Genomic DNA, 25212 nt, shown 5'->3' on the forward strand with positions numbered 1-25212 from the left:
GAGGCCATTCAGCCCATTGAGTCTGCACCGACCACAATCCCATCCAGGCACTACTCTCACATCCCTACATATTTTACCCACTAATCCCTCTAAGCTATGCATCTCAGGACACTAAGGGGCAATTTTTAGTATGGCCAATCAATCTAACCTGCATATCTTTGGACTGTGAGAGGAAATCGGAGCACCCGGAGGAAACTCACGCAGACATGAGGAGAATGTGCAAACTCCATATACACAGTGACCCAAGCCGGGAATCGAACCCAGGTCCCTGGAGCTGTGAAGCAGCAGTGCTAACCACTGTGCTACCGTGCCATCTTAGGTTCTAAGGAGAATGTTTAAGGAAGAGAGATAGAGAGGCAGAGGGAGGAAATTCTGGAGCACAGAGCTTGGGTAGCTGAGGACACAGCCATCAAAGATGAATGATTAACATCGGGAATGTTCAAGAGGTCAGAATTAGAGGAGCGCAGATACTGGATGTAATAGGACTGGAGGAGATTACAGTTAAAGATGAAGGAAAAACTGGAGAGATTTGAAAATAAGGATTAATTTTAAAATCAAAGCATCGCATAACAAGGTGCTTTGGCTTAGTGAGTGCAGGGGTGATGCAGGGATATAATTTATTGCAAGTTAGGACATGGGGAGCAGAGATTTGGATGATTTGAAGTTCACAGAGGGTTGAGTGTGGTTGAATGTGAGTGAGGTTGGACAGGAGTGTATTGAAATAGTCACATCTAGAGGTGACAAGGGCATGGGTACGTGCTTTCAGCAGCACATCAGCTGATTCAGGCACACAGTGGGTGATTCAATAATAATACCCAGAAGTGAATTGGATAAATAGTTGAAATGAAAAAAAAACTGCAGGGCCAGGGGAAAGAGCCTGGGAATGGGATTAGTTTAATACTCTCTCAAAGAGCAGGCACAATGGGCTGAACTGAGTCTTTCTGTACTGGATAATTCTGTGAGATCTAAGTTTATTGATGAAACTAAGATAGAAAGTATGGTAAAAGTGCATGCAGGATTAGGAAGTTGCAAAGGGATACAGACATATTAAATGAATGAGTAAAACTGTGGCAAATGGAATTCAATGAGGCTGGGTGTGAGGATATCGCTTTGGATCAAAGAAAAACAAATGGTGAGTAACCAGGTACCAGAGATGCAGAGAGATTTTGGGATCTGGATGCACATCACCATTGCTAACATGGTTAAATAATGACGACAGGCACTTAAAATTGGCCTGTGTTCCCTCAGACAGAGAAGACTGAGCGGATACAAAGAAACTATACATTCAGCTTGGAAATCAAGAGCAGGGGGGCATAATTTTAAAGTTCAAAGAAGGCTATTCAAGTGGAGATGTCGGCGTGGTTCTGGGGTAGGCACAGTAAGTAGTCTCACAACACCAGCTTAAAGTCCAACAGGTTTATTTGGTAGCACGAGCTTTCAGAGCGCCGCCCCTTCATCAGGTGAGTGCCTACCTGATGAAGGGGCAGCATTCCGAAAGCTCGTGCTACCAAATAAACCTGTTGGAATTTAACCTGGTGGTGTCAGACAACTTACTGTCCCTCCAAAAAGACAATGTTAGAACAATCAGAGCTTTTGAAATTGAGCTAAGATTTTCGTAAGGTAAGGGTACTGAGTTCTAGAACAGAGAAATGGAGTTCAAGTGCAGATGAGGTTTGAATAAATTTAATGGTGGGGAATACTCAAGGGCTGAAGGGCTTTTCCTATTCCTTATCTCCCACCAAAAACAGATTAACTTTCTCCACTGCTGATTGTGGGATCATTCTGTTCACCAACTGACTATCATGTTTCTCTACATTACAACAGTGACTGGGCTTCAAAGGGATTCCTGGACAGTAAAGCAATTCAGGATGTCCCAAGATTGTGAAAGGTGTTATAGAAGAAAATTCTTCCTTTTATAAATCAAGTATTTCTTTCTTCAACAGATGAAGTCAAAATACACCTCCAGTAATGTTTAAGTAGAGATAATAAATGTTTAAGTACAGACAACGGATTAGTCCACCAGAATTATATTATTTTATATTCAAATTAACACAAGCAATGTTAACATTGTGAAACACAAAATTACATACCTGTGGATTCTTATGTGGGTCTGCAGGGTATTCTTTGCAGTAAAACATTTACCGCAAATCTCACATGTAAATGGTTTCTCACCTGAAAAATCAATGGTAAGTGAGGGTTATTACCATAGTTGGCTACCATGACTATTTATCTTTTTCTGACAGAAGTTGCCCTGAAATGTTAACCCACGTTTAATGCTGAAAGACCTCTGATGCATTTCCAACATCTGCATCTGTTGGTGTTAGCGGCAGGAAAAGGCACTGTTCCACCACAGTATTAGCATCAAGCACATCTGGTTTCATAAATCTTTTGTTGTTCCTTAGTCGCCAAATCCTAAACGACTGTCTTTGCTCACCTATACACCCATTTCCTTCAAGTGCTATTGTCATCCCCATCCTCAAGAAAAACACCTTGAATACTCTCACCTCCTCAACCATCAATCACACATTTTTCGCTCAAAGATATTTTGTTTAAACCTTCCTCATAGGATCAAAACTGCCCAAGTAAAAGTCAGTGATGACATCTCCTCTGACTTGCAGTCATGTTGTGCCATTTCCACTTGTTCTCCTTGGCCTCCCTGCCATTGTTTGATACTCAACCACTCCTTCCATCTCCATATCTGTTGTATTTCTATTGAAAGCACGCTTGTTTTGTTCCACCTATTTGTCCTAACTGGGCTTCAGCAATAGTGCAAACTCACATCTCCTCACACTCATCTTTTGAGTGCTTCAAGACTCCACTTTGGACCCTTTCTTTTCATTATTTACTTGCCACCTCAGAGAAATTAGCCACTGGTACATGCTCACTTTTCAAATCTATATTATCAACAACCAGAGCTCTCTCCAAGTTCAGCCTGAATTCCGTAACCACCTCTGTCTGTATGACAAATCATAACTCAGGCAGAATCTTCTCCAAACTGTGGTGAAACAAAAGCCAGCTTTCTTTGCCTCAGGCAAAAACTCTGTCCCATTTCATTCAACTCTGTCCCCAGACCTGTCCAGGTAGACTAAACAGTACAATCCTGTTGTCCTACTTTTTCGAGTTTGTTTCAAACTTTGTATCCTATTTTTCACTGGCTTCTCACATGTTCACATTTTATCAAAAATGATTTACTGCACCATCCCCGTTTTTCGAAGCGCAAATTACCTGTGTGTGTTCTCAGATGTTTCTTCAACTGAGCAGCATCCATGAATTTACGATGACAGTGCACACATTCGGGCATAGATTGACCTAGCAAAACATAGAATAGAATCATTGCAGGTGTATAGCATAGAGAGGCACCACTTGGCTCATCATGTCTGCCTGGCTGAAAAATAAGCCACCCAGCTTCATCCTATTTTCTAGCATTCGCTTTGTAGCCCTGTAGATTATGGCACTTGAGGAGCATATCCTTTTAAATACTTTGAGGGTTTCAATCTTTATTATCCTTTCAGGCAGTGAGTCCCCAGACTCTTACTACCCTCTGGATGAAAAACCTTTTCTTCACATCCCCGCCAATCTTTCTACAATTCATTTTAAATGTAAGCTCCCGGGATACTGATCTCTCTGCTAAAGTAAGTAGGTTCTTCCCATTCACTCTATCTAGGTACCTCACAATTTTGTACACTTCAATCAAATCTCTCCTCAGCGTCCTCTGTTCCAAGCAGCCTATCCAATCTTTCCTAAAAGTTGCTATTTTCCAGTCCTGGCCACATCCTTGCAAATCTTCTCTATACCCTCTCTATTGTAATTACATCCTTTCTTCAATGACGTGATCAGAACTGTGCACAGTACTCAAGTTATGGCCTAACTAATGATTAATACAGTTCCAACGTAACTTCCCTGCTCTTCTGTTCTACACTCCTGCTGATAAATGAAAGGTCCCCATAAGCCTTCTTAACTACCCTGTTGACCTGTCCTGCTACCCTTAGGGATCTGTGGACATTCACTCCAAGGTAGGCCTAGGGGGCACAGCCTCAAGATAAAGGGGGGGGCGGTTTAGAACGGAGTTGAGGAGGAACTTCTTCACTCAAAAGATGGTGAATCTCTGGAATTCTCTGCCCGTTGAGGTGGTGGAGGCTACCTCACTAAATATTTTTAAGACGTGGGTTGATGGGTTTTTGATAAGTGAGGGGATTAAGGGTTATGGGGAGAGGGTGGGAATGTGGAACTGAGCCACATCAGATCAGCCATGATCTTATTGAATGGCGGGGCAGGCTCGAAGGGCTAGATGGCCTACTCCTGCTCCTATTTCTTATGTTCTTATGTCCCTCACTTCCTCAGCACCTCTCATTACCCTGCTATTTATTGTGAAATCCTTTGCCTTGTTTGACTCCCCCAAATACATTACCTCACATTTCTACCACAATATATTATGAGAAAATATTTAACATTACAACATCAATACATCTTCTGAAAATTATGTTTGCATATTTAGTGTTTTTGAGCCCAGCTGAAAATAATTTAATTGTTTGTCACATTTGGTACATATAAAGGGTAGGGCAGAAATAACTGTGGACACTGCCAACCTATGAATGATGTGGAGTTGCTGGGGTAAGCACATCAGTAGTCTCACAACACCAGGTTAATGTTCAACAGGTTTATTTGGTAGCACGAGCTTTGGGAGCGTTGCCCCTTCATCAGGTGACTCAAATCCAAAATCCTGGATCTCCCTTCCTAACAGCACTGTGGGTATACCTACACTTCAGGGACTGGGGCAGTTCAAGAACAACTAGGGATGGGCAATAAATGCAGGTCTAGCCAGCGAAGCCCACATCCCATAAATGAATAAAAGGGAGTTAGATAATTACCTGAAGAGAAAAGGTCTGTAGGATTGCAGGGAAAAGGTAAGAGAGAAGGAACTAGTTGAGTTGTTCTAGCAGAAAGCTGGCACAGGCAAGGCCAGCTAAATGGTCCCCTTCTGTGTTCTAACCATTCCAAGATTACATGCAATGACTTATCTCCCTAAACTTTAATGCAGCTATTAACTCAAATGATTAAATGTGTTGCGAATTCATATACTGATTCACCAACAGTAATTTCTATCTTGTAACAAGCATCTCATCAAGGACTGTAAAATACATAAAGCAATGATTAGTGTTGCAGACATTGTAAATCTGGCACAGGAATGCACTGAAATTGGACGTAACAGTCCTTTCACAAATCAGCATTTCTTATGGCTCTAATATGGCCATTTCTTACAAGTATTATGTTTTATGCAACACAGCTGCTGAGATCTCTATAATAACCACAGGGGTTCTGCTAAGTCCTGGGGTTAACCCAGGTCAGTAACCAGCACACTGATTTAAAATAGCCAGCAAATGAGAAGAAATTTTCTTAGTGATATTTTCTGAACAACACCATCATTTGATATTATGATATGGGGAATGGCGAAGAGAAAGAAAACTGCCTTGCAAAATAAGCAAAACCCAACACCAAGAATACTGCAGTATTGAATAATAAATGAATTTAAAGGAAGTTAATATGTGAATTGACAAGGTTCATGCTTGGCTCCCTTCTGAAGAGTAACAAGGGATCAAACTTAGTTGATCTTTACATGAAGAATCCTCACCTTTATTTCAGAATCTTCCATATCCTTGCCACTCCCTATATCTGTAACCTGCTTCAGTCCTCACAACCCTCTGAGAGTTCTGTACTTCTCCAAATCTAGCTTTTTGCACATACTCTGTTTTCATTGCTCCAACACCACCTTCAACTCTCTGGACTTAAATTGTGTATTCCCTCTTTCTCCTTTCTCTTCTTTACTCTGCTCTACTTTAAGATGCACATTAATGTTGCCCAGCTTTTGATCATCGATCTTAATAGCTGTATCTGGCTCCTTTCTCTGTTAGATTTTGTTTAGTATGGTTCCCTTGCTGTGTGAAATTTTATAATACTTGCATTTATATAGCACCTTTCATGATCCCAGGATATCCCACAGGATGTTACTATGAATGTTACAATGGGGCGGCACAGTGGTTAGCACTGCTGCCTCACGGCGCGAGGGACCCAGGTTTGATTCTCAGCTTGGGTCACTGTCTGTGTGGAGTTTGCACATTCTCCCCATGTCTGCACGAGTTTCCTCTGGGTGCTCCAGTTTCCTCCCACAGTCCGAAAGACGCGCTGGTTAGGTGCACTGCCCTGAACAGGCACTGGAATGTGGTGACTAGGGGAATTTCAAAGTAATTTCATTGCAGTGTTAAGGTAAGCCTTACTTGTGACAATAATAAATAAACTTTTTTTTAAAACTTGAATGAAATAGCTTTTTTTAAGCGTGGTGCAGGAAACATGGTCGTTATTTGCACACAACAAGCTCCCACAAACAGCAATGTGATAATGACCTGGCTGAGGGAGAAATAAAGGTCATGACACCTGGGATAAGACTGTTTTTCAAAATATTGAACCGTGAAATATTTCAGGACCACTTGGAAAGGCAGACAAGGTCCCAGGTTAATAACTGATCTGAATTTCTCACCTCCAACAGTGCCACATTCCCTCATACTGCACCACAGCATCATTCTAGATTCTGGTGCTCAAGGCTCTGGAATAGGACTTGACCAAATGCCCTTTTGACTCAAAGGTGGTAGAGCTACCAACTGGGTCATAGTTGACACTATGTCAAAGGCACTACATAAATACAAGATGTTGCCATTCAGAAGAAAATACTTGGGATACTCCCGAAGGAGATATCCACTTCAGAACTGATCAAAGACACAAGAGCAACATTTCAGCAATTTATACTGGTTATAATACGACATTTTTGATAAAAACTTGCAGCGCATTTTTATTTTCGAAATCTAACAAGCCGGGGGTACACGTTACAAACTGCACACTATACCTGTATGGATTCTGTAGTGGCTCTTCAGTTGTCTCCTCTGAGTAAAAAACTTTCCACACTGGTCACAGTTAAAAGCTTTCTTTCCTTAAAATAAAAATTACATTTTTAGCGAAGGTTGTCTGGTAATTATGTATTTAAAAAAACTGCAAATTGAATAGAAGTATGAATGCAGCAATAGTACATAATAATACACTATCATTATATATTGACAATATCTAAAAGTAAATAGAAAGATGTTGAATGTTTAGCAGACATCCTAGGCACCGCAGGAACTAGGAATCTTGTGTTTGTTCCAACTGCTTTGTTGAAAAAAATTAAACCAAATAAACAAACTGAGAGACAAACTAAAAGGGGGCAGCCCCTTAAATGGGAACCGCCTGAAACAAAAAGAACTCACAAATGTAACTTAAACCAAAAGGTGACTAAAAGGATCGATAAGGCATCCTAGTGCCTGCAGTGCCCAATGTGCACGGAAGGCCTTGATGGTGCCCATGGACAATGCATGCTCCCTCTCCAGGGATACTCAGCCATGAATGTAGCCACGGTAGAGGGTCAGGCAGTCAGGTCAGGCAAGCCCTCAATCATATGCTATCAGGATCTGTTAATGGGAAGTTTGGCCAGGCTCAGGAGCAGGTTCATACAGATGTCTGCCTATTGTTGATAATTGCTTCAAATTGCACAGGCCTGTGTCTGAAAACCTGTCTGACTTCACAGTGCCACAGAAAGCTGCTATTTTTGAACATTGTAAAACATTTGTCCACATTGTGATTGCAAGAATTCAGTACACAGTATTAATTTATATCACTCTCTCACTGAGAAGCAGGCCAGGCAATCTTCTTTGACCAGTGATGATCTATAACTGGTGCAATGACATAGGCCACAGGCATAGGAGAGGGTTGGGGGGGAGGGTGGGATAGCATTTGACAAAGTCATCTTCACATGAAGTAGTCTCGCAACACCAGGTTAAAGTCCAACAAGTTTATTTGGTAGCATGAGCTTTTGGAGCATTGCCCCTTCATCAGGTGAGTGAAGAGTTCAGTTCACAAACAGGACATATATAGACACAAACTCAATTACAAGATAATGGTTGGAATAGAGTCGCAACAGGTAATCAAGTCTTTACAGATGCAGACAATGTGAGTGGAGAGAGGCTTAAGCACAATTTAAAGAGATGTGAATTATCTCCAGCCAGGACAGTTAGTGAGATTTTGCAAGCCCAGGCAAGTTGTGGGCCTTACAGATAGTGTGACATGAACCCAAGATCCCACTTGAGGCCATCCTTATGTGTTCGGAACTTGGCTATCAGTTTCTCTTCAACGATTCTGTGCTGTCGTGTATGGTGCAGGCCGCCTCGGAGAACACTTACCCGAAGATCAGAGGCTGAATGCCCGTGACTGCTGAAGTGTTCCCCAACAGGAAGAGAACACTCCTGCCTGATGATTGTTGAGCAGTGCTCATTCATTTGTTGTCGTAATGTCTGCAATGTCTTGCCAATGTACCATGCGTCGGAAAATCCTTTCCTGCAGTGTATCAGGTAGACAATATTGGCCACTAGAGTATGTACCGTGTACCTGGTGAATAGTACTCTCAAGTGAGATGATGGCATCCGTGTCGATGATCCAGCATGTCTTTCAGGATTGTGTGGTGTCGTGGTCACTGTTCTCCTGAAGGCTGGGTACACTGCTGCGGACAACTGTCTATCTGAGGTTGTGGGGCTGTTTGAAGACAAGTAGTGGAGGTGTGGGCGGGATGTTCGTCTTCATCGATGACATGTTGAAGGCTCCGGAGAAGATGTCGTAGCTTCTCCGCTTCGGGGAAGTACTGGATGATGAAGGGACAATCTTCACATGAAGGTTTCCTCACCCCAAATCAGCAAACATCTTCTGTACGAATGATTCAGGAAACTCAATGTTGAGGCTGATGAAAAGTCACACACCTGAAATGTTTAACTCTGTTCCCGTCTTTGTTCCTCTCTTTCTGCTTTCATTTTATGTTTCCAGCATCTGCAACCTTTTGCTTTTGTATCACTGCTCCTTACTCTAGATTTTTCAATGCTTGATTTGAGATCACTCTCATAGGTAGATGACAACACCAGTGCTTTGCAGTGTCTCCCTGCTATTAGGTACATGTGTGTTAACATCCCCAGAGCTGATCAGCAGATGCACTGTCCATTATTTATTTTTAAATGACTGGAATTATCCTTGATTTTCCTTCACAGTTTATTAAGTGAAAGTGAATTAAGTCAGATCTTGTTCTAGATTTAAACTACTGAGCAATTTTACTGAACAATGAATGAAATAATTTATAAAATGATCACACAAGTCCCATCAGCACTTTGGTATAATTACCAAAATGTAATGATTTTCGTAACTGCTTTCATTTTCAACCATTTTATCTATAAAAATGAAAGTCAATCTCAAAAAGTCATTTATTCAAGAAGTGCATTTTCCCCTCTTGCAAGCTTAGTACTTCAGTGGGCGCGACAGCTTCCAGTTTTTAGGAGTCTAAGCCACCAACAACCTGTCCTGGTTCCACCATGCCGACACTATAGTTAAAAAAACCCACCAACACCTCTACTTCCTCAGAAGACTAAGGAAATTTGGCATGTCAGCTACAATTCTCACCAATTTTTACAGACTCATCATAGAAAGCATTCTCTCTGGTTGTATCACAGCTTAGTATGGCTCCTGCTCTGCCCAAGACCACAAGGAACGACAGAAGATCATGAATGTAGCCCAATCCATCACACAAACCAGCCTCCCATCCACTGACCCTGTCTACACTTCCCACTGCCTTGGACAAGCAGCCAGCATAATCAAGGACCCCACGCACCCCAGACATACTCTCTTCCACCTTCTTCCATCGGGAAAAAGATACAAAAGTCTGAAGTCACAGACCAACCGACTCAAGAACAGCTTCTTCCCTGCTACCATCAGACTTTTGAATGGGCCTGCCTTGCATTAAGTTGATCTTTCTCTACTTCCTACCTATAACACTACATCCTGCACTCTCTCCTTTCCTTTTCTACGAACAGTATGCTCTGTCTGCATGGCATGGAAGAAACAATACTTTTCATCGTATACTAATACATGAGACAGCAATAAATCAAATCAAATGAAGTAGATGGTGGACAGAAGCAACACATATGCTGCTCTAGCTGAGTCAGTACAAATTTTGAAACCATAGGCATTGTCTCTGAACGAACAGAATAAGCTATCAAGACAAAACAATTTCACTTTTCTTATACATGTAATACGTGAGTATCAATAAACCCCACTATTTACTTATAGCAATGATCAAGATAAAGTCGCTGTGATCCAAATGACCACTGGTTGCTCTCCCCCTCAAAGGGGAATAGTGGTGATTTAACCCAAGGATCACCACACATCAGACTAGAGGCAAGGTGGGCCTTCAGCTGGTGCGGAAATTGAAGTCACACTGTTGGCATTGCAAGACATCACAAACTGGTCATCCACTCATCTGAGCTAAACTGACCCCTAACACAAAAGCATAAAATCTCACAAAACCATAGAGGCAAGGCTGTAGCAGCTGAATGTCCTGGTGAAGCCAATTGCATAGCGTGGGCCAGCAGGCATGTATGCCAAGGAATGGCTGAGGGAGCAGCCAAAAGATTGGCTGCCTTTGGGCCGACAGTGCGGACAGCCTGCGTTGTGGGCAGCCCCTGCTGGCAGCAAAAGCCTACGGCACCTGGTATTCCCAGGCAGTCTCCCATCCAAGTACTAACAAGGCCTGAGTCTGCTTAGCTTCCGAGATCGGGCATTTTCAGACTAGTATGGCCGTAGGCGCTCACTGCCCTCATTTCCAGCCAATTCAGTCTGACAAATCAGCTACTTCTTTGTGACCGTTTCAAATTTTTTTCTTCTCTCCTTCTTGTGCGCTCTTTCCCTCTAACTGCTTTTCATGCCTTGGACACCTAGCTGTCTTCCACCTCAGCCACCACCCAAAGTGCAAAGCTGTAGCAGCTGAATGCCCTGGCAAAGCCAATTGTGTAGCGTGGAGCAGCAGCTTGGTGTGCCAAGGAATGGTAAGCAGGCTGAGGGTGCAGCCAAAAGATCGGCAGCTTCTGGGCCAAAGGTGTGGAGAGTGGATGGTGTGAGCAGCCTTGATTTGACTTTATTTGATTTGATCAAATTGCTTCTTTTAACATTCAGAATTTGAAATTTTAGAAGTCAGCGTGTGAAGTTAAAGCTTTTCTTGTTTGTCAGAAATAAAAGAACAGTAAAAAAAAAAGCAAATTTGGAATATGCACAGAAAACTAATCCTTTGGCCACAAGAAAAGGACAATGATCTGAAATTGGGACAAACACAATGAAAGTAGGATAGTAAAAGCAGAAATGTCTGGAATGGAATCTTGCAGCTTTACAAAGTTGGTGGTGTTGTGGATAGTTTGGAGGGATGTCAGAAGTTGCAACGAGACACAGATAGGGTGCAAGACTGGGTGGAGAAGTGCCAGATGGACTTCAACCAGATAAGTGTGTGGCGGTTCATTTTGGCAGGTCAAATGGGATGAAGTAACATAATATTAAAGGCAAGATTCTCAGCAGTGTGGAAGATCAGAAGGATCTTGGGGTCCGGGTTCATAGGACTCTCAAATCGGCTTTGCAGGTAGAGAATGTGGTTAAGAAGGAGTATGGTGTACTGGCCTTCATCAATCAAGGAATTGAGTTTAGGAGTCAGGAGATAATGCTGCAGCTGTATAAGGCCCTGGTCAGACTCCACTTGGAGTACTGTGCTCAGTTCTGGTCGCCTCATTACAGGAAGGATGTGGAAGCTATTGAAAGGGTGCAGAGGAGATTTACAAGGATGTTGCCTGGATTGGGTGGCATGCCTTACGAGGATAGGTTGAGAGAGCTTAGTCTTTTCTCCTTAGAGAGACGAAGGATGAGAGGTGACCTGATAGAGGTGCATAAGATGTTGAGAGGTATTGATCGAGTAGATTCTCAGAGGCTTTTTCCCAGGAAAATGGCTGCCACAAGAGGTCACAGGTTTAGGGTGCTGGGGAGTAGGTACAGAGGAGATGTCAGGGTAAGTTTTTCACTCAGAGGGTGGTGGGTGCATGGAATCGGCTGCCGGCAGTGGTAGTGGAGGTGGATTCGATAGGGTCTTTTAAGAGACTTGTAGATGAGTACATGGGGTTTAGTAAGATAGAGGGTTATAGGTAAGCCAATAGGTTGAGATAGGTTTGGCACAACTTGTGGGCCAAAGGGCCTGTTTGTTATGTTCTAATAATAATAAAATACAAAATAGAATATTCACCAAATAAATCAAGGAGCACTAATTCAAATTGTGGGCTATGGAATGCAATTTTGTAAGAAAATACATATACTCAGGATGAAAAGCAACTTAAAACAAGATAATTATTGTGAATTATTAGAGAAGAACTCTGAACAAGCTGACTCACTATTATAACACAAGATATATTTATCTATTGAGCCATCAAACAAGCATCAAAGTGGAATCTGTTACCAAATAAACACATTCTCCAGTCTCTTGTGTCATTGAAATATGATGTTCGGATTGCTGAAATCGCAATGAAGGAAAATAACTACCAGGGTTACTGGGATAGAATAGGGAAATATGACTAACTAGATTGCTCTATTGAGAGCTGGCATGAACTCAATAGGCTGAATGGCCTCCCTCATGTTGTAATGATTCTACAAGTACTCTGTTCGAACTTAGTTCTGTCTCTCGTGAGCGATCATTGATATAAATCACTTCCATGTGGTGCACCGTGTTGGTTTACTGATTATCTATTGTTGGTAATGATTCCTTTGTTATTCAAGTTATGATTAAAAAAACAAGGTGCAGTTTAAATACCTGTGTGCAGACTCATGTGCTCCAACAGGGAGTGTTTGGTGGTCAATGCCTTTTCGCAGACTGTGCAGTGATAAGGACGCTCCCCAGTGTGCATTCTTTCGTGAACCTGTAGTGTGTGCTTCTGTGAAAATCCTTTACCACATTCAAAACACTTAAAAGGACGCTCACCTGTCATGGAAAACAGTTTAAAATTAACATTTAAATGCCAAAATTTGCATCCAATCCTGTGACAACAGAACTAAGTGAAGCTATTTTCCCTCTTTTTCCTTAAAAGTGTTAACTTAGATACATAGGAACAGGAGTGAACCATTCAGCCCCTGAAGCCTATTTGCCATTCTATTAGATCATGGCTCATCTTTAATCTCAATTTTCGCTACGTGTTAAACACTATAGGGGAATGTCCTGTTCTGTATTTTAAAGTACAAGTTGTCTACAAAAATGTTAGTCAATGTTACTTTAAGTTTATCTGTTGCAGTAAAAGTTGTGAAACTTGAAATCTTGTTACGTGATCCTTTAAGATATTTACTGGAAATTCAGATTTATTTCCATAAATCATGGGTCTCCATAGAGCTCATGGGAATTCAAAGGATAATCTGAATGGCAAACTCATTCCTTCCCCTGTCCATATTTCTCTTTTCTTTGGCAATTTTAACTTATTCAAATGTATTAACTCCATGATTTGAAATCTAAGAAAAAGAAGAAAAGACAGTAAGGAGAATAAGAAAAGTGACAGGCAGAGAAAATAAAGAGCCAGAGTTAGATAAGGACCGAGCAAAAAAAAGTAGGAAAGGGAAAAGAAATGTTAAAAGTGCCCATCTTAATGTTTTATACCTGAATTTTCAGAGCATTTGAAACAAAATGGATGAATAGTTGCACAGATAGATGTAAAGGTATATGATATAGTTGGCATTATGGGGACATAGCTCAAATGTGAGCAAGGATGAGGGCTATTCAGTGTTTAGGAAGGACAGACAGAAAGGAAAAGGTGGTGGAATTGCATTGCTGATTAAAGATAATACTGATACGATATTGAGGAAAGATATTAGCATAGATGATATGGAGTCCATATGGATCAAGTTCAGAAACAACAAGGGGCAAAAAACATTGGTGGGGGTGGTATACCAAACTGTGTGGAAATGTTGGGAAAAGCATTACACAGGAAATCAGAGATGCATGTGTTAAAGGAACATCTGTAATTATGGATGATTTTACTCTGCATATAGATTGGGAGAGTCAAATCAGTCACAGTACAATAGAGGAGGAATTTCTGGAGTGTATATGGGATGGTTTTCTGTAGCAATACATTGAGGAACCAACAAGGGAACAGACCATCTTGGACTGGGTATTGTGCAATGAGAAAAGATTAGTTGGCAACTTTGTTGTGAGACAACTCTTGGGGACGAGTGACTATAATTTGGTAGAATTCTTTGTCAAGGTGGATAATGATGTAGTTGATTCTGAGACCAGGGTCCTGAATCTCAATAAAGATAACTATGATGGTATGAGGCATGAATTGGTCATGATGAACTGGGAAACATTACTGAAAGGAAAGCCAGTGGACAAGCAATGGTGGCATTTAAAGAACGAATAGGTGAACGCCAGAAGTTGTTTATTCCTCTTCGGCGCAAGAGTGGTTAGAGAATTGTGGCCAAACCATGGCTTACAAGGGAAATTAGAGATAGTATTAGATTCAAGGAAGAAGCATATAAATTGGCAACAAAACCAATAGGCTTGAGGATTGGGAGCAATTTAAAATTCAGCGAAGGAGAACCAAGAGATTGATCAAGAAGGAAAAATAGAGTATGAAAATAAGCTAAGGGGAACATAAAAACTGAACATAAAAGTTTCTATAGATGTATAAAGAGAAAAAGATTGACAAAAATTTGTCAAATGTAGGCCCTTTGAGTCAGAAATAGGAGAACTTATAACGGGGAATAAGGAAATGACCAAGGAATTAAATTTGTACTTTGCTTCAGTCTTCACAAAGGAAGATATGAATAATGTACCAGAAGTTCTGAAAGAAACAAGTTTTAGTGAGAAGCTGAAGGAAATCAGCATTAGTAGACAAATGGTCTTAGGGAAATTGATAGGATTGAAGGTGGATAAATCTCCAGGACCTGATAATCTTCATCCCAGAGTACTTAAAGAAGTGGCCCTGGAAATAGTAGATAGTAAATTCTTTGGACTCTGTATTGGTTCCTACAGATTGGAGGTTAGCTAATATAAGCCCACTATTCAAAAAGGGAAATAGAGAGAAAACAGGGAACTATCGACCACTGAGCCTAATGTTAGTACTGGGGAAGCTGCTAGAATCTTTTATCAAGGATTTCATAACTGAGCATCTGGAAGGCAGTGGTAGAATCAGACAAAGTCAGCATGGAGTCACAAAAGGGAAGTCATACTTGACAAATCTATAGGAATTTTATTGGATAGTTAGGAGCTTTTTCCCAGGGTGGAAGAGTCAATTACTAGAGGGCACAGGTTTAAGGTGCAAGGGGCAAGGGCTAAAGGAGACGTACGAGGCAAGTATTTTACACGGTGAATGGTGGGTACCTGGAACTTGCTGCCCGGGGAGCTTTAAAGGAAATTGATGGGATTGAAGCAGTGGAAACAGGTACAATCATGACTTTTAAGGTGTATCTTGACAAATACATGAATAGGATGGGTATGGAGGGATATGGTCCCCGGAAAGGTAGGGGGTTTTAGTTCAGTCTGGCAGCATGGTTGGTGCGGGCTTGGAGAGCCGAAGGGCTTGTTCCTGTGCTGTAATTTTCTTTGTTTTTGTTCTTTGAGGATGTAACGAATAGAGCTTACTGAGAAGAACCAGTGGATGTGGTTTATTTAGGTTTTCAGAAGGCTTTTGAAAAGGTCTCACATAAAACAGTAAAACGTAAAGTTAAAGTACTTGGGATTGCAGATAACGTATTGAGATGGACAGAAAGCTAGTTAGCAGACAGGAAGCAAAGAGTTGGCATAAATGGGTCTTTTTCTGATTGGCAGTCAGTGACTAGTGGGGTTCCACAAAGGCTCTGTGATAGGACTCCAACTGTTCACATTATATAGAATCACAGAATCCCTACAGTGCAGAAGGAAGCTATTCGGCCCATTGAGTTTTCCCTGTCCCCATAACCCTATACATTTATTCTGGCAAGTCCCCCTGATACTAAAGGGCAATTTAGCATGGCCAATCCACTTAACCTGCACATCTTTGGACTGTAGGAGGAAACTGGAACACCCAGAGGAAACCCACGCAGACATGGGGAAATATGCAAACTCCAACCAGACAATAACCCAAGCCAGGAATCGAACCCTCTGGCACTGTGATGCAGCAGTGCTAACCACTATGCCACCTTTTATTAATGATTTGGAAGAAGGAACTGAATGTATTATCTCCAAATTTGCAAATAATACAAAGTTGGGTGGGAGGTTGAGCTGTGAGGTGGATGCAGAAATGCTTCAGCGGGATTTGGACAGTCTGAGTGTGTGAGCATCTGCATGGTAGATACAGTATAATGTGGATAAATGAGGTTATCACTTCGGTAGCAATAATAGGAAGACAGTTTATTACTTGGGTGTAAATTGCGAGAGATGATTACTCAGCGAGACCTTGGTGTCCTGGTGCATCAGTTGCTGAAAGTAAGCACACAGATACAGCAAGCAATAAAGAAGGCAAATGGTATGTTACTTTCATACCGAGAGGCTTTGAGTATATGGATAGGGATGTTTTGCTGCAATTTTATAGGGTGTTGGTGAGGCCATGCCTGGAGTATTGTGTGCAGTTTTGGTGTCCTTATCTGGGGAAGGATGTGCTTGCTATTGAGGGAGTACAGCGAAGGTTTACCAGGCTGATTTCTGGGATGGCAAATCTGTCATACGTAGAGAGACTAAGTTAGTTAGGATTATATTCACTGGAGTTTCGAAGAGTGAGCAGATCTCACAGAAACTTATAAATTCTAACAGGTTTACATAGAACATAGAACATTACAGCGCAGAACAGGCCCTTCGGCCCACGATGTTGCGCCGACCAGTTACAAAAACAATGACCCACTAGCCTATACCAATCCCTTTTCGTCCATAAACCTATCCAGAGATCTCTTAAACGCCCCCAAACTAGACGCATTTACAACTGCAGCAGGCAGGGCATTCCAATCCCTCACCACCCGCTGGGTAAAGAACCTACCCCTGACATCCGTCCTGTAGCTACCCCCCCTTAATTTAAAGCCATGCCCCCTCGTGCTAGCTTTCTCCATCCGAGGAAAAAGGCTATCACTATCCACCCTATCTAAACCTCTAATCATCTTATATGTTTCAATAAGATCCCCTCTTAGCCGCCTTCTTTCCAACGAAAACAACCCTAGATCCCTCAGTCTCTCCTCATAGGACCTCCCCACCATACCAGGCAACATCCTAGTAAACCTCCTCTGCACCCTCTCCAACGTCTCCACATCCTTCTTGTAATGCGGGGACCAGAACTGCACACAGTACTCCAAGTGCGGCCGCACTAGAGTAGTGTACAGTTGCAACATTACACTGCGACTCCTAAATTCAATCCCCCTACCAATAAACGCCAAGACACCGTACGTTTAGACAGGGTAGATTTGGAAAGGATGTTCCCAATGATGGGGGAGTCCATAACTAGGGGGTCATAATTTGAGGATAAAGGATAAACTTTTTAGGACTGAGGTGAGGAGAAATGTCTTCATCCAGAGGGCGGTGAGTGTGTGGAATTCACTACCATAGAATGTGGCCAAAACGTTATCTGATTTCAAGAAGAAATTAGACATAGCTCTTGGGGCTACAGGCATAAAAGGATATGCGTGGAAGGGGAGATCAAGCGATTGAATTTGATGATCAGTCATGATCAAAATGAATGGCAGAGCAGGCTTGAATGGCAGAATAGCTTCTAATTTCTATGTTTCTTTGATCAGCAGTAAGCCCTTGCTTAAAGTTGCCTTGTCTTTTAAAATCATTTATTCTTGAGCCCGTTTTTCTAATTTGTGCTGTTTTATCCATTTTCACATTCTTTCTGTGCATCATTGGCTCTGGAGTTGTGCATCATTACACCCATCACACATTGTCACAGTCATTGGCAGAGCAATAAAACAGGGCTGTGTTGGGAAGTTTGTCTGCAACCTCAGGTATTGGAGCTTCCCAGAACTGCCCTGCTCCACACCCACTCATTGACTCACTCTGTCCCCAATCAGCATTGCACTCTGATCCCACCTGACGCCTTGCTCCAGTCTTGCTTGACATCATACGTTAGCCCTATTTGGTACTGCGCTGCTGTTCTACTTGCCCACCCCACTTACTATCTCACTCCTACCACGTGCTACCACTTTGCCACTGCCCTCTCGCTGCCTCGCCCCTGACCCGCTCGCTGCCTTGCCCCTGCCCCACTCGCTGCCTCACTCTTGCCCTAGTCACTCCTGCGCTGCTCACTGCCTTGCTCCTACCTACTTACAGCTCAATGATATGCCATTCGTCACTCTACCCCAAATGGCGATTTGATTTATTATTTCCACATCCAGGTAACAGAGACTAAGGAGAGGCTCAATGTGGTTTGGGAAGAGACAGTGGGGATCAACGAAGAGACTCACTGGGGAACACATCTCCATTTATTTACTAATTAGCTTGTGAAAATCTGATTAGGATCATGGAAAAAATTCACTTAAAACTGAAAGAATTCACTTAAGACTGGTTAGCTTAAAGTCACACTTTTAAAGAACATGACAAGAACTATCACCAAGGGATTTCAGGCAGGCTGAGTGGGCAAAAATTGGCAGAGAATGATGTGGGAAATGGGAATTTGTTCACTTTGACCAGAAGAGTAGAAAAGCAGTATGCTACTTGCGTGGAGAGAGACTGGAGAACTGGATAGTACAGAGGGATCTGGGTGTCCTCATACCTAAATCATGTAAAGTTAGCATGCAGGTTCAGAAGTAATTAGGCAGACAAATGAAATACTGACATTTATTTCAAGAGGAATGGAATATAAAAATAGGGAAATTTTACTGCAGCTGTACAGGGTCTTGGTGAGACCACATCTGGAGTAGCGTGTGCAGTTCCAGTCTCCTTATTTTAAAATTATGCAATTGCATTGGTAGAGTTCTAAGAAACTTCACTCAACTCATTCCTGGGTTGTCGGGCATACCTTATGAAGAGAAGTTGAACAGGTGGGGCCTATACTCACTGGAGTTTAGATGAATGAGATGTGATCTTATTGAAACATGTAAGATCCTGACGGGATTTGAAAGGATAGAAACCGGGAGGATGTTTCGACTTGTGGGAGAGACTGTAACTAGGGGACACAGATTAAGAATATAATGGTTCCACCATTTAAAATGGCACTAAGGAAAATTATTTTCTCTCATTAGTCTGTGGAATTCTCTTCCCCAGAAAGCAGTGGAAGCTGGGTCATCGAACTTATTCAAGGTGGAATTTGACAGACAAGAGAGAGAAGGGTTTTGGAGGGAAGTCAGGATAGTGGAGTTTGAGGCCACCACCTGATCAGCCATGATGTTACCAAATGGCAGAGTAAGCTCAAAGGATGAATGGCCCGCTCCTACTCATAAGTCACATGTTCCTATGACATTAAGTGAAGAATTACTATAGCTTCTCCCATACATTGATCTCAGTATTGCATTATATCAGGTCAGATTTCAAACCATCTTTATATCCCTTTCTCTGGCTGTCAACATTCCTGCAGTCAAACTAAAAGCAACGTACTAAGGATGCTGAAGATCTGAAATAAAAACAGAGTGCTGGAAATGCGCAGCAGCAGATCTGGCAGCATCTGTAGTGAGAAAAACACTGTTAATTTTTCGAGGCCAATCTGACCATTTTTGAACTAAGTTGCGAGGAACAGTAATGTTGCACTGAGTTCTCTCTCCACGGATGCTGCCAGACCTGCTGAGCAGTTCCAGCGCTCTCTGTTTTTACTCCTATGGCTGGAGCTCAGCTCCATTTTGGAAGTTACATAACATATAGCTAATAATTGTGCTTCCTGACCGAAAATACATCCGAGAATGAGATAATTCAAATGTAACAACCGAAATAAGAAATAACTGAAAGTTAGCACTAAAAGAAACAAAATACAAGGTAATACACGCACTAATTGAATTTGAATGAGAAAAAAGTTTTTATTTGAAGTGTATTCTTTCAAGTAATGTGGGCATCACTGGCAAGGTCAGCATTTGTTGCCCATCCGTATTACCCCTCAACTGAGTGACTTGCTCGGCCATTGCAGAGAGTAGTTAAAAGTCAACCACATTACTGTGGCTCTGGGGTCACATGTAGGCCACACCAGGTAAGGAAGCAGATTCCTTTCCCTAAAGAACATTAGTGAACCATCTGGATTTTTAAAAATGACAATCGATGATGGTTTCATGTCACCATTACAAGACTAGTTTCATATTCCAGATTTATTCACTGAAATTCCACCAACTGCTGTGGTGGGACGCGATTATGAGGCCATCCATTTAAAACTAAATTACATTTTTATGACCTTAAATTCTGGATATGTGTGTGTGTGTGTTTCAATTTTTATGAAAACCAATCTACTCAACTTTGTTTAAAGCCCAAAATGCACAACAATGTGGTGTGTGAGGGGTGAGGGAACTTAGGCTTCAAAATATTGGAAGGGTTATGGAGATCAGTAACACAAGATAAGGGTTTGATAGTACTGTCCAAGGTTTTCAAAATCTAATGCTCCTTAAGCAGAGGAACAAATTGGAAAACAGAGTCATGAAGATATTTAGCACGGACACAGGCCCTTTGGCCCAACTCATCCATGTGACCAGGTTTCCTAAACTGAACTAGTCCCATTTGCCTGCGTTTGGCCCATATCCCTCTGAACCTTTAATATCCGTACACCATTTAATATCCGTACAAATGTCTTTTAAATGCTATAATTGTACCCGCCTCTACCACCTCTTCTGGCAATTCGTTCCAAAAACACACCACCCTCTGTGTGAAAAAGCTGCTCTCAGTTCCCTTTCAAATCTTTCCCCTCTCAGCTTAAACCTATGCCCTTTGTTTTGGACTTCTCTACCCTGAGAAAGATCTTGGCTATTCACCTGATCTATGGCCCTCATGATTTTATAAACCTCGAAACCTTCCTCTAATCCTCCTACTCTCCAGAGTAAAAAGTCCCAGCCCATCCAGTCTCTCTTTGTAATTCAAACCTTCCATTCCTGGTAACATCCTTGTAAATCTTTTTTGCACCCTTTCCAGTTTAATAACATCCTTCCGATAGCAGGGTGCCAAGATTTGCGTGCAGTACTTCAAATGTGGTCTCACCAATAGCTTATACAGTTGTAATATAACATCCCAACTCAATGTATTCAATGCTCTGACTAATGAAGGCAAGTGTGCCAAACACCTTCTTTACCACCTTGTCTACCTCTTACACCACTTTCAAGGAACTACGTACCTGCACCCCTAGGTCTCTCAGTTTGACAACACTTCCTGGGACCCTGCCATTAACTGTGTAAGTCCTGCCCTGATTTGTCTTACCAAAACGCAACACCTCACATTTATCTGAATTAAACTCCATGTGCCATTCCTCAGCCCACTGGCTCAGTTGATCAAGATCCCGTTGTAGCCTTAGATAATCTTCTTCACTATCCACTACACCACCAATTTTGTTGTCATCCGCAAACTTACTAACCATGCCTCCTATAGTCTCATCTAAATCATTTATACAAGTGACAAACAACAGTGGACTCAGTGGACTCCCTGTGGCATACTGCTAGTCACATGCCTCCAGTCTGAAAAACAACCCTCTACCATACCCTCTGTATCCAGTTGGTTAGTTCTCCATGAATCCCATGTGATTTAACCTTACTGACCAGTTTACCATGCAGTACCTTGTTGAAGGTCTTGCTAAAGAAACAAAGAAAATTACAGCACAGAAACAGGTCCTTTGGCCTTCCATCTTGCAGCGTCCATAGAACCATAGAAATTTACAGCTCAGAAACAGGCCTTTTGGCCCTTCTTGTCTGTGCCAAACCATTTTTTCCCGAGACCCACTGACCTACACTTGGACCATATCCCTCCACAGCCCTCTCATCCATGAACCCGTCCAAGTTTACCTTAAATGTTAAAAGTGACCCCGCATTTACCACTTTATCCGGCAGCTCATTCCACACTCCCACCACTCTCTGCATGAAGAATCCTCCCTAATATTCCCTTTAAACTTTTCTCCTTTCACCCTTAACCCATGCCCTCTGGTTTTTTTCTCCCCTAGCCTCAGTGGAAAAAGCCTGCTTGCATTCACTCTATCTATACCCATCAAAATCTTATACACCTCTACCAAATCTCCCTTCATTCTTCTACACTCCAGGCAATAAAGTCCTAACCTATTCAATCTCTCTCTGTAACTCAGCTTCTCAAGTCCCGGTAACATCCTTGTGAACCTTCTCTGCACTCTTTCAACCTTATTTACATCCTTCCTGTAACTAGGTGACCAAAAACTGTACACAATACTCTAAATTCGGCCTCACCAATGCCTTATATAACCTTACCATAACACTCCAACTTTTATACTTGATACTCCGATTTATAAAGGCCAATGTACCAAAAGCACTCTTTACGATCCTATCCACCAGTGATGTCACTTTTAGGGAATTCTGTACATGTATTCCCAGATCCCTCTGTTCAACTGCACTCTTCAGAGTCCTACCATTTACCCTGTACGTTCTACTTTGGTTTGTCCTTCCAAAGTGCAATACCTCACACTTGTCTGCATTAAATTCCATTTGCCATTTTTCAGCCCATTTTTCTAGTTGGTCCAAATCCCTCCGCAAGCTTTGAAAACCTTCCTCCTTGTCCACTACGCCTCCAATCTTTGTATCATCAGCAAGTCTGCTGATCCAATTTACTACATTATCATCCAGATCATTGATATAGATGACAAACAACAATGGACCCAACACCGATCCGGCACTCCACTAGTCACAGGCCTCCACTCAGAGAAGCAGTCCTCCACAATCATTCTGGCTTCTTCCATTGAACCAGTGTCTAATCCAATTTACTACCTCCTCATGTATACCTAGTGACTGAACCTTCCTAACTAACCCCCCATGAGGGAACTTGTCAAAGGCCTTGCTGAAATCCAGGTAGACAACATCCACCACCTTCCCTTCATCCACTTTCCTGGTAACCTCTTCGAAAAACTCCAACAGATTGGTCAAACATGACCTACCACGCACAAAGCCATGTTGACTCTCCCTAATAAGTCCCTGTCTATCCAAATATTTGTAGATCCTATCCCTTATCACGCCTTCCAATAACTTGCCCACCACCAACGTCAAACTTATTGGCCTATAATTTCCCGGATTTCTTTTGGAACCTTTTTTAAACAACGGAACAACATGAACCACCCTCCAATCATCTGGCACCTCCCCCATGAATACTGACATTTTAAATATGTCTGCAAGGCCCCTGCAAGTTCAACACTAACCTCCCTCAAGGTCCAAGGGAATACCCTGTCCAGTCTTGGGGATTTATCACTCTGATTTGCCTCAAGACAGCCAGCACCTCCTCCCCTTTAATCTGTAAAGACCTCTCTACCTGTTTGCCCTATTTCTGTAAACTCCATGCCCGTTTCCTCAGTAAATACAGATGCAAAAAACCCATGTCGTGTCTCCCCCATCTCTTTTGGTCCCATACACAGTCTACCACTCTGGTCTTCAAGAGGACCAATTTTATCCCTCACTATCCTTTTGATCCTTACATACCTACAGAAGCTCTTTGGATTTTCCTTCACTCTGTCTGCCAACGCAACCTCATGTCTTCTTTTAGCCCTCCTGATTTCCCTCTTAAGTAGCTTCTTGCATTTTTTATACTCCTCGAGCATCTGATCCATTCCTTGCTGCCTGCACATTTCATACAACTCTCTCTTCCTCTTAATCAGTGTTACAATCTCTCTTGAGAACCAAGGTTCCTTATTCCTTTTTACTTTGCCTTTAATCCTGACAGGAACATACAAACTCTGCACTCTCAAAATTTCTCCTTTGAAGGCCTCCCACTTTCCATTTACGTCCTTACCAGAGAATAGCCTGTGCCAATCCACACTTCCCAGATCCCTTCTCATTTCATCAAGTTTGGCCTTTTTCCAGTTCAGAACTTCAACCTGAGGACCAGATCTATCCTTACCCATGATCACATTGAAACTAATGGCATTATGATCACTGGATCCAAAGTGTTTCCTCACATTCACATGCCCTAACTCATTTCCCAATAGGAGATCCAGTATCGCATCCTCTCTAGTTGGCACCTCTGTATACTGATATAGTAAATTCTCTTGAACACATTTTACAAACTCCAACCCATCTAAACCTTTAACAGTATGGGAGTCCCAATCTATTTGTGGAAAATTAAAATCCCCTACTATCACAACTTCGTGTTTCTTGCAGTTGTCTGCTATCTCTCTGTTGATTTGCTTCTCCAATTCTCGTTGACTATTGGGTGGTCTATAATACAACCCCATTAACGTGGTCCATGCTGCCCATCTGAAGTAAAGCCCCCTACCCTTAGGGGAATCATATCCCTCTACTCCCATCCTATTCATGTATTTATCCAAATGCCCCTTAAAGTCATTACTTGCCCCGGCACCCACCACCCTCTGTGTAAAAAACTTACCTCGTACATCTCCTCTAAACCTTGCTCCTCACATCTTAAACTTATGTCCCCTAACAAGTGAGTCTTCCAACCCACTGACCATCTACTCTGTCCATGCATTTCATAATCTTGTAGACTTCTAAAAGGTCGCCCTTCAACCTCTGTCGTTCCAGTGAGAATAAACAAAGTTTCTCCAACCTCTCCTCATAGCTAATGCCCCCATAACAGGCAACATCCTGGTAAATCTCTTCTGTACCCTTTCCAAAGCCTCCACATCTTTCTGGTAGTGTGATGACCAGAATTGAACTCTATATTCCAAGTGCAGCCTAACTAAGATCCTATAAAACTGCATAAAGTCCATGTAGACAACATCTACTGCACTGCCCTCAACTATTTTCTTCATCATCCCTTTGAAAAACCCTTACCAAATTTGAAAGGCACGATTTCTCATGCACAAAGCCATGCTGACTGTCTCTAATCAGTCCTTGCCTTTCCAAATTGCTGTAGATCCTGTCTCTTAGAATCCCCTCCAACAACTTACCCACCACTGACATTAGGCCCACCGGTCTGTAGTTCCTTGGCTTTACCCTGCTGCCTTTCTTACATAATGGCACAACATTTGCCTCCCTCTTGTCTTCTGGCACCTCACCCTTGGCAAACAATCTCCCCAAACATAGCAGAAAATAAATTTATGGTGTTAGGCACAGCAAATAAATAGCTGTCTTTTTGACTAATTAAAAAAATCACATATATAAGGAATAACTGGTACTTACAAAGCTTGTATCAAAATGATCCAAATATTGAAGAGTTTGTAGAAAGGAGCATCTTAGCCTTTCTGTTACTCCGCTGATCTATGA

General features: G+C 42.1%; 1 protein-coding gene and 1 pseudogene across 4 annotated transcripts in view; both read right to left on the bottom strand.

Annotated features, from left to right (window-relative positions):
• Positions 1-25212, bottom strand: part of zbtb24 (zinc finger and BTB domain containing 24) — a 36468-nt gene that overhangs the window by 4093 nt on the left and 7163 nt on the right. For all 4 annotated transcript variants that reach the window (XM_080192887.1, XM_080192888.1, XM_080192889.1 and 1 more), the window contains 4 exons: positions 12734-12901; positions 6896-6979; positions 3226-3309; positions 2091-2172 (listed from right to left, as the gene is read on the bottom strand). In XM_080192887.1, coding sequence (XP_080049013.1) covers positions 2091-2172; positions 3226-3309; positions 6896-6979; positions 12734-12901 — 418 coding nt within the window. The remainder of the gene's footprint in view (positions 1-2090; positions 2173-3225; positions 3310-6895; positions 6980-12733; positions 12902-25212) is intronic.
• Positions 10592-10700, bottom strand: LOC145345742 (5S ribosomal RNA; annotated as a pseudogene).

The sequence above is a fragment of the Carcharhinus amblyrhynchos genome, chromosome 7 (genome assembly GCF_965287045.1).
Source record: "Carcharhinus amblyrhynchos chromosome 7, sCarAmb.v2.hapA, whole genome shotgun sequence".
NCBI lineage: Eukaryota > Metazoa > Chordata > Chondrichthyes > Carcharhiniformes > Carcharhinidae > Carcharhinus > Carcharhinus amblyrhynchos.